Source organism: Pseudopodoces humilis, chromosome 7 (assembly GCF_049639895.1).
Source record: "Pseudopodoces humilis isolate 2021_Gansu_Grassland_sample_001 chromosome 7, ASM4963989v1, whole genome shotgun sequence".
NCBI classification, from domain to species: Eukaryota; Metazoa; Chordata; class Aves; order Passeriformes; family Paridae; genus Pseudopodoces; species Pseudopodoces humilis.
Window position 1 is genome coordinate 7728243 of NC_142206.1, and position 9045 is coordinate 7737287.

Here is a 9045-nt window from a genome sequence, read left to right on the forward strand (position 1 = left end):
ATAACAGCCTGCGGATGGAGGTGTGAAGGAGGTGATCCCTAGCCCTGTGGGGATTGCTAAAGGTGGTGCAGAAAGGTGGAATGAGGCGAAATGGGATTTGATGCATACAAAGGGCACATCTAAGGAGATGATCAGGGTGTGGGACCCCCAAACCCTCTCTAATCTCCAACCAGCTGACAGCAGAGGAAGAGCTGGTCCACCCCTCCCAGGGAGGAGAGGGTCTCTTCATTCCACAGCATGCCAGTGAGACCTTCTCTCTGCATCCCTTCATCTTCATTGTCACCCAAAACGAGCAAGCTGGATCCCCTCTCAGCCTTGTGCCTCCAGTGAGAATTGCTCTCAGATTAGAAATAATCCCCATCTGTCTTCCCTTACTCTTGGCCGACACGAGGAGGAAGATGGGTGCATCCCCTGAGTCTCAGGTACAAGGAGGGAGAAGAGGTGCTCTCAAATTCCTTCTGGGAAGAAGAGTCTTCACCCACCTGACAACTCCCAAGGGGCAGCTCTTCCTCAGGGAAAAGGCATCAGAAACACCTTGCTCCTCCATCCCAGCACCAATGACACATCCTTCGAGGCCTCTGTCAGGGGCAGCTGGGTCTCGGAGGTTTCCAGCACAGTCACACCCTCCCTCTGCCCTTGTTAAAGACTAAAGGTGCTCTTGCAAACATGTGTCTGACACTGGGTGAGTGCCTCCTGTCCCCAGGAGGGAGCTGCACAGGGTTTATTCAAGCACTGGCCCTGCCCCAGCCCTGCCCCAGCAGCTGGAACACCCGGTAGCACTTACTTTGGAAGGCAGGCTGGACCCTGATCCTCCACCTTCAGCTCACTCTGCAGCAGATCACGCTCTTGATTGACTATAACTCCTGGGACAGAGAAGTCTGTCCCACTGCGTCCTGAGAAGAGGAGTGATACGTTACTAGCATGGGAAAGTTTCCCCTCTTTTACAGTAATTGCAGTAATAACATCTTGCACATCCCCTTTCATCCTACAGCTGATGCCTTTCCCAGATGAGACGCCCAGAAGTGCAGCTGCCACCGGAACAGAGCAAGACAATTTGTTTACAAGGCAGGCCTGTGCTCTCGGCAGCCGAGGGCAGGAGGAAGGGAAGGCTGCCGTCTCTGGGTCCACGCAGGCAGCTCAGGGGGATGGCCTGCATTGTTCCAGGTCAGGATAACAGGCCCTTCCGCAGCCCCTTTCCTATGGGAATCCCGACAGGTTGTTGTCCCTCCCTGCATGAAGGGAAGTGCGGCACCAGGGGGGTGAAGCAACTCATCCGTCCAGACACCAGCGCTGAAGGGGGGAAGGAGGGAAGTGGGGCCTGATGGAGCTTTCCGGCTCCAATTGGTAGATGCCAGGCCACAAAACAAGCCCAAAGCCCACCCTCCCAGTGCAGCTCGACATGCTTCGTGGTGTCCCTGCTTCCCACTAGCCTCCCACTGTGCTTGGGCTGTCCCATGCCCACAGACCATCCTGCTTTCAGCCTGGCTGCATCCCATCGTGCCCTCGAACTATCTAATTCCTGGTACATCTTTTGCCCAAATGTGCACATGACTGAAGCGTGCACAGAAATCTCCTTCCTTCCCAGCCCCACAAGGATCTATTGCCACTCACAGTCTCTCCTTCCTCTTTCCTTTCCCAGCCTCAGATCTTGCCTTCATCCATCCCTTTTGACACTGTGCAGGGTTCAAGGTCCCTCTGGAGAGCAGGGACTCAGAGGCAGGTCCTGCCCTGCAACATAGGCAAAGGGGACATAGCTGAAAAAATTATCCCAGCTATGAGACTTGAGATGGGAATTTCCTTTCTCTTATAGAAACTGGCTCAGAAACTGCTGATTTGAGAGCTTGAGAGACACTGGAAAGATGGGATTTGTCCTGTGAGAAGGCCTTTCTTCCTATCAATAGCAGAGGGAGCCTGAACAGCCTGGCACTTTAGGCCTCACCTTCCCCTCTGCAGTGAATCCCACCAGGAGATAAGCCCAGCTGGACATTCCCAACCCTCTTGAGTCACGCAGGGCTGTGCCCAGCCAAGTGCCAAGGGCCAAGGACACCCGCTGTACTGCAGGTCTGCAGCCTCTGAGCACCTGAAGGTGGTCAGAAAGATTCAAGCTCTGACATGGTCTGCAGTGAAAACTGCAATCCCGTTCTTTTTTTTCCAGGAAAATCTGGCAGCAGAAATGGAGTTTAGAGAGAGGGGTCAATGGGACAAAAGGCTGCTGGTGATTTTTCCACTCTGTGTTATTTGGCTTTGGATACTAGTAAAAATGACACTCATAAAAGGCCTCTTTTGTGTACCTACAGTGGGAGGGGTTGCTGGATTGCCAGTTCGAGTATCAGTGAATTTTAAGGGCAGATAAGGCCACTGGTGAGGGGGGAGAACAGCGCTGCAGCTGTTGGGGTACAGTGGAGTTGGGGCTTTGCCTGACAGGGATTAGTGCTGAAACACTAAAACCCCAGCCCTGCTCACTGGAATGTGGCTGCCCCCTTTGCCACTGTGGTCCCACTCACTGTCTCAGGACACTCCATGGCATCTGGATCCATGCGCTCCCAGTGAGGTCAGGCTTTCCAGGCAACAGCTCCAATCATTGTAATTCCAAAGGATTGTAATTCCAAAGGATTGCAAGGGGTGGGGGAGGAAACATCTCTATTTTCCTTCTATTTTTAGGAGCATATGATAGCACTTTGATATGAAATTACTTGTTTTGCTGCATCCCTTGGTATTCTGGGCTGGGCTCCAAGCCACCCGGGGGCAGTGACAGGCTGCCAGTGACCTCAAAGGCCCAGGACCAGCCACTTTCTTCCTTGGTTTGTGTCCATTTTGCATACAGCAAAAACAGAGAAGAAAAACCAACCTCACATGTCTGACCAGATGAAAATCCCTCTGCAAGACCACATTCAAAGACTTTGTAGAGTTAAACTCTATGGCGACATTCAGGCTCCTGTCCTTCTGCAGCTCTTGAAATTTCCACCCACTTGGGTTGTTTGTAGGAACAGCCACTGTCTCCAGGCGATGGGGATGGATTATAATCTTTGTTCGTGTATGCGGAGTGACTGATGCAGATGTTTGTACAATGGGTGCTTTATAAAGTGACAAAATACTTTCAAACTAAGTGGGAAGCATTGCTTGCTTGAAGGATGCCTTCCAAAGTACCATCAATTGTCCCCTTCAGAAGCTTGGGGCAAGAAAATACCATTTCTCACACGCGAGGGCACAGTGGAGTCTGAAAATCTAAACCAAGGAGCATCGCAGGGCTCTGAGCTCTTGAACCCGGAACTGCTCCAGACAGCAGGTGCTACAGATAGCACCTTCCCCATTATCAACTTCGTGTTCTTCGGTACCACCACTGCAGTGAACATGAGCAGCCCCGGCCTGGCTGTCGTCTCCGTGGCCCGACGAGGCTGAGGGAAGGATGAGGTGCAGCCCCTGCTGCGCCACCGGCGGTGGCCGCACCCAGGGCTGCCCTCAGCGCAGCCGCCATCACACGACAAAACACGAGCCGTGCCTCCAGCGCCCGGGCAGAGCAGGAGCACCGCGGCTGGGGGTGGACAGCGGGAAGGGGTCGGTCACAGCAGGCGGGTCTGCGCCGAGCACCGGTGCCGGTACCCTCCGATGTCGCCCCCAGCTCGCTCCCCGCCACCGCCGCCATATCGGGCTCGTTCCCGCCTCGCCGCCATTGGCTGCCGGGGTGTGGTTGGCGGCGGGCCGGGACAATGGGCGGGCCGCGGCTGCCGCGCCACGTGAGGCCGCGGGCGCGAGGCGAGGGTGGGCAGGGCCCCGATCCCGGTCTCCCCTCCTCGCTTCCGTGCCGCGGGCCCGGGACGCAGCCCCGGGGAGCTTCGGCGGTGGCCCGCGCCCCGCTCGGCAGGTAGGCGGCAGGCCCGGGGCGGGCGGCGGGGACCGGGCCGGGGGCGCCTCAGGCTGCGGCGGCCTCACAGCGCTCGCTGTGGCGCCCCCTGGCGGACGCGCGGAAGCCGGGGCGGCGGGGCCGGAGCGGGGCCAGGCGGACACCGGGACAGTGCGGGGACAGTGTGGGGACAGCGCGGGCTGTCCAGCGGCGCTGCCAGGCACGGGCAAACGGGGCTCTGCACACATCGATCCCGCCTCATCCCGGCCCCCAACCGTTTGGGACAGCCCGAAGAGGACAGGCAGGCGCTGGTCCCCGAGTCCCCAGCACGACGCTGTCTGTCCCTGCAGGACGCCCATGGGTTCTCCCACAGCCACCCCGCAGCTGCTGTACCGCAGCACCCGCCTGCTGCGCACGGCCTTCCAGCACCTCCACCAGCAGCAGCAGCGAGCCGACGTCTTCTGCGATGTGGTCCTGTGGGCTGAAGGTGAGCGGGCAGCATTGCCGAGGGAGGGGCCAGCGCACCTGGGGAGCTGCGGGGAGGGTCTCCGCAACCTCCTAGGAAGGACTGGGGTGAGCAGGAGGGGCTGCAGGGCAGTGACAGCCACTGTTGCTTTGCAGGTGAGGCAGTGGTGGCCCACTGCAGTGTTCTCTCCGTCTGCAGCCCCTTCTTCATGGAGCAGCTAGGCCGGGAGCTGCCCCCCCAGGGTTGCAGGGTGGTGCTGGAGCTGGCGGGGCTGAAGATTGGAGTGCTGCGCAAGCTGGTGCGCTTCTTCTACACTGCCGAGCTGGAGGTCACGCAGGAGGAGGTGCACGAGGTGCTGGCAGCCGCCCGCCGCCTCCGTGTCACCGAGCTCGAGTCGCTGCAGCTCTGGGGAGGACGCCTGGTGAGACTGGGACCCCAGCGGCAGCTCGACCGCTCCTGCCTGCATTCCACTCAGGAAGCCTCCACCATGGTGGCACCTGACACAGCTGAGCCTGGCAGTGCCAGCTCTCAGGTGCCCCCCCAGAGGCAGCCACACTCTCTGGGGCACACACAGCCCAGCCCCATAGGGCGGATGAGGCTGCGGAAGGTGGAGAGCTGGGGGTGCTGGGAGGTGGTGCAGGAGGTGCAGTCTCCCTCAGTGCTGCTGGGTGATGTGGGGGTGACAGAAGCACAACCCCCCCAGAATGTGGATACACAGGAGCAGGCGAGCGAGTGCTGTCCACCCCAGCAGCCCCGCAGTGATGGGATGCAGCAGCATGGAGACTCCCCTGTGTCCCAACAGGGCTGCCAGCAGGCAGTACCCTCAGGGACCCCTGGAGGTGACACTGAGGAGGAGGTGGATGTGGGGACAGGGGAGCTGTTCCTGCCCCCTGGCACAGTCTGCCTCTGGCCCTGTCCCTCGTCTGAGTCAGAAGAGGAGGTGGATGTCCTCACCTAGGGGGTCTGGCTCTCCCTCTCACCCCATTGCCTGCACCCCTTGGGCTGTGTGTCCTTGGAATAAAGGGCTGGAGCTGTGCTGTGGAGTACTAAACTTTATTGGAGATTGGGGGAACAACGGGGTGTGGAGGGAGCCAGGGGTCTGGCAGTGACAGAGCTGCAGCATCAGGAACGGGACTGGGGCTGGCAGGTGCCCCCCACTTGGTCCCGCCTCTTCATGGACGCTCGTGCCACATGCGCTGGTCCTGGCTTGGCTGTGAAGAGACGGAAGTTGGTCCCTGTTGGTCCCATCCCTGTCCCATCCCAGTCCCATCCCCGCTCACCTGGCCAATGCCTCTACGCCAAGCTGCTTTTCAAGGCTTCCACTACGGTCTCCGGCTGGGGGAACTTCAGCTTGCGGGGAGGTCCCTTCCCAATACCGCTCCACAGCTCCACGGCTGCAGAGATAAGGGGGATTATGGGATCAGGGGTGCCGGGGAGGCCCCACCGTCCCCCGGCCCAGCACTTACTGCTGCCGTCCTCCTTCACCAGGGACACCTCGAAGCTGTTCCTGCGCGGCGGCCGGGGGTTGATGTCCACGGGGAGTTGGGCCATGGCCCCGCGCAGGGCCGCGCTCACCGCCGCCGCGTTGCGCCCGAACACGCGTCAGCTCTTGCTGTGGGGACACGGCGGTCAGCGACCCGGGGGACACCGGCGACCTCACACCGCCCCCGGCACCTCGGCTGCTCACCAGTGCTCGATGACGACACGGGGGCCGATGTCCCCGGGGCTGCCCTCGTCTTTGGCCTGGGCCCGCGGCCGCTTCTGCGGGGCTTCCGCTGTCTCCGGTGCCTCGGCCGCCGGCGGCTGCTGGGCTCCGCGCTTCCTCCCGCGGGGAGCCATCCTGGGAGAGCCGAGGCGGTGTGGCCTACGCCGGAGCAGGAAAGGGGCTTCAGGAATGCCGCTCTGGGGTGAGAAGGGATCTCAGGTACTGCGCTGTCAGGGAAGTGAAAGGTGGGTCCCTATGGGGACAGTGCTGTGGGAGAGGGCCAGGAAGGGCCAGTCCCCGGCGATGCGCCATTGGGGGAAATGAGGGTCCCCGCTGGGATGCTGCTGTGGAGGGCGGGAATCGGCTCCCCAGGGATCCCGCCACGGTGTGAGGCTGGGGAGAGTAGGGAAAGCGAGGCCCCTGGGGAAGGGAGGGGACACACGCGGGATCTGGAGAGGCCGCGCCGCCTCCTACCTGCCGCTGGCCACGTGCCGGTGGCGCGCACCGCCGGGGGGCGGGGCCGGAAGGGGCGGGGCCGAGAGGGGCACCGGAGCCGCCCCGGCGAGTTCTGGTTCCGCCCGCGCCGCCCCAGCCAATCAGAGCGCGAGGGCTGCTCAGAGCCCCGCCCCCACACGCGGTCCGGGACCGGGGACACGGACACGGACACGGACACGGACACGGGACACAGGCACGGCACGGACCGTTTATTGTCAGTGATGGATGAGAGCGAGCGTTAACCGAAGCGGGGCCCCTCCTACCGCCCTGCCCGCACGCGGCCGGGGGGCACCGCTGCTTTCCCGGGGCTCAGCCGGGACAAGTCCCCACAGAGAGCGGCTCCGGGCAGGGCCGGGCGGGCTCGCAGGGCCGGTGCCACCAGGGTGATGGTGACATAGTGATGGGCGACAGTACAGGGCAGCTTCTACTTGTCCTTCTTGGTCTCCTCCTGAGGCGCAGCCGCTGGCACGGCTAGGGGCTCCTCAGGCCCCTCCTCCCGCGGCTTCGACTGCTTCTTGGCCTTCTGGTAGAGCTCGTTAAGGTTGAACTCCCGGATCACATTCTCCTGTGGCCAAGACATAGCATCAGTGGGACCTCGTGCTCCCCTTTTCTTCCCAGGCACGGGCCAGGCAGGGGAACAGAAGGCTGGAGGGTCCCACCCACCTCAGAGAAGGTCCAGGACACAGCCCGGCCCTTCTTGTCGATCTGCGGTCGCCGCATGATCTCTGTCCCACCCTGGAAGAGGATGAGGGTGGGCAGCTGCTTGGTGAGAGGTGAGGTGCTGACCTTGTACCTGTGTCAGGACAAGCCAACAGTGACCTTCAGGCAGCCTGAGCGGGCTGGAGGGTCACAGGGACCGCCCCAGAGTGGGCCCTGTTTGCCCAGGCTGTATTCCCCACACCTGGTACTGACATCTGTGTACCGGCCAACATCCACCTTCCCAAACTGGAGTCCTGAGCAGTTGTACCTGGGCAGGATGGGGACACATGGCTGTGAGGGATACGGAGGACCATGGGCCCCGTCACCCACCAAGATCCCAGTGGGTGCCACTCACTTGAGAGAGAGGTCGGCGAAGATGGGGGCAAAGGACTGGCACTCACTGGACCAGTTGGCAAAGAACTCAACAATCCACGTCACCCGCTTGTCCCTCTCCAGCTCCTCCTGCCACAGGGGCATGGGCTTAGGGGGGGTGGGCAGAGCCCCCACAAAACCCCCAGGGCTTGGGAGATACTCACATCGATGGTCTTGTCACTGAAGTACTTGATGTATTCAGGGCCCATGTAAAGGGGCGGCTTGCAGGTCATCAGGAACACTGCAATGACAGCACCCTGAGCCTCCCAGTGCCAGGAGGGCCAGGCTGGGCCTGAGCAGCGAGCTGGGCGGCCCCAGAGCAGCAAGGGGGAGCCAGGGCAAGGTGAATCTAGGGCAGGAAGACATCCCGGCTCACCTATGCAGAGCGTGAGGTAGAGCAGCCCCATGCGGATGTCGAGGCGGAAGAACAGGATGGCATTGGCCACTTTGCTGAACATGAAGATATTGCCGATGTGCTGCTCCACGGTGACTGCAATGCAGAGACAGCAATAAGGGATAGGACCAGATTCCCCCAGAAGGTTGGGGGTAACTTCAGGGAGGGCTGGATTTGGTCCTCCAGATGCCACCCCCACTCTTGTTGGAGGAGGCCCCATAAGCAGCCCCAGCCTCCCATATCCCCCTGACTCACTGGAGCGCCGGTTCTTCATCATGACAATGGCACTGAGGAACATGAGGATCTCCACCTCCCTCTGGCACAGAGAAGTGACAGCATGAGCTGCAAGTGCTCATGACACCTTGGAGCCATGCCTGGCCTGGCCTTGCACAGGGACCTGTGGCCATGCCAGGCCCTACTGGCCCCAAGGCCCTGCCAGAGCCCAGAAACCCCATCCCTCCCGAGGTAGAAAAGCGAGCCGTCCCACGGCGATGGGCTCGACCACTGCCTGGGGGGATCTCTCGGCTGGAGGGGGACATCGCAGAGCAACGCCAGGGCATCTCCTCCCTCAGCCGGGCCGGGGTGCTGTGTGAGCAGGAGGGAACCAGGCCAGGGCCGGGGGTGCGGGAACAGGCCCGGGAACAGGCCGGGGATGCGGGAACAGGCCCGGGGACAGGCCGGGGGTGCGGGAATAGGCCGCGCCGCCTCACCCAGTCAAAGTCACAAGGGTTGCCATCCTCCCGCTGCGAGGGCAGCCCACGGCAGAGCGGCGGGACCTTGCGCACGAGCAGGAAAGCGGCGGCGAGCAGCGCAGAGAGCGGGTAGTAGGGCCGGGCGAGCCACCGGCAGAGCCCGGGCAGTGCCCACAGCAGTGCCAGCAGCGGCGCCACCACCGCCATCTTCCCTCCGTCCCGCCCACTGCAGTAGGGGTGGAGCCTCCCCCCTCCGGCCAATGGCGAGAGGCGAGGCGGGCTCTCCGCTGCACCTGCGGGCCAATGAGAGGACAGAGAGACGAGGCCAATCAAAAGGCTGGGACGAGCCTCCCTTAGCAACGGGGGCAGGGGCGGTGCAGG

General features: G+C 61.8%; 3 protein-coding genes across 6 annotated transcripts; 1 reads left to right on the forward strand and 2 right to left on the reverse strand.

The window, feature by feature from the left end:
* The first annotated feature begins 3707 nt into the window (after nucleotides 1–3707).
* On the forward strand, nucleotides 3708–5265 carry BTBD18 (BTB domain containing 18). Its single transcript, XM_088057336.1, has 3 exons — nucleotides 3708–3862; nucleotides 4192–4328; nucleotides 4463–5265. The coding sequence occupies exons 1-3, from the start codon at nucleotides 3708–3710 to the stop codon at nucleotides 5263–5265; spliced, it is 1095 nt and encodes a 364-aa protein (XP_087913462.1).
* Nucleotides 5266–5344: 79 nt separating this feature from the next.
* SELENOH (selenoprotein H) lies at nucleotides 5345–6558 on the reverse strand. 3 transcript variants are annotated; one of them, XM_088057338.1, is made up of 5 exons: nucleotides 6487–6558; nucleotides 5995–6209; nucleotides 5774–5919; nucleotides 5588–5701; nucleotides 5345–5518 (listed from the first exon to the last, which is right to left on the reverse strand). In XM_088057338.1, exons 2-4 carry the CDS (start codon nucleotides 6144–6146, stop codon nucleotides 5601–5603), a joined length of 399 nt encoding a protein of 132 aa, XP_087913464.1. In that variant the 5' UTR covers nucleotides 6147–6209; nucleotides 6487–6558; the 3' UTR covers nucleotides 5345–5518; nucleotides 5588–5600. The 3 variants fall into 3 exon arrangements, with proteins under 3 accessions (XP_087913464.1, XP_014113405.2, XP_005529059.2); XM_014257930.2 differs by having other exon boundaries at nucleotides 5995–6239; nucleotides 6487–6552; XM_005529002.3 differs by having other exon boundaries at nucleotides 5995–6171; nucleotides 6487–6548.
* A 137-nt stretch (nucleotides 6559–6695) lies between these two features.
* TMX2 (thioredoxin related transmembrane protein 2) lies at nucleotides 6696–8881 on the reverse strand. Of its 2 annotated transcripts, none has more exons than XM_005529000.2 (8): nucleotides 8683–8881; nucleotides 8228–8288; nucleotides 7955–8068; nucleotides 7743–7819; nucleotides 7562–7668; nucleotides 7409–7474; nucleotides 7171–7300; nucleotides 6696–7072 (listed from the first exon to the last, which is right to left on the reverse strand). In XM_005529000.2, exons 1-8 carry the CDS (start codon nucleotides 8869–8871, stop codon nucleotides 6932–6934), a joined length of 885 nt encoding a protein of 294 aa, XP_005529057.1. In that variant the 5' UTR covers nucleotides 8872–8881; the 3' UTR covers nucleotides 6696–6931. The 2 variants fall into 2 exon arrangements, with proteins under 2 accessions (XP_005529057.1, XP_087913463.1); XM_088057337.1 differs by having other exon boundaries at nucleotides 6938–7072; nucleotides 7420–7474.
* Between the last annotated feature and the right edge of the window lie 164 nt (nucleotides 8882–9045).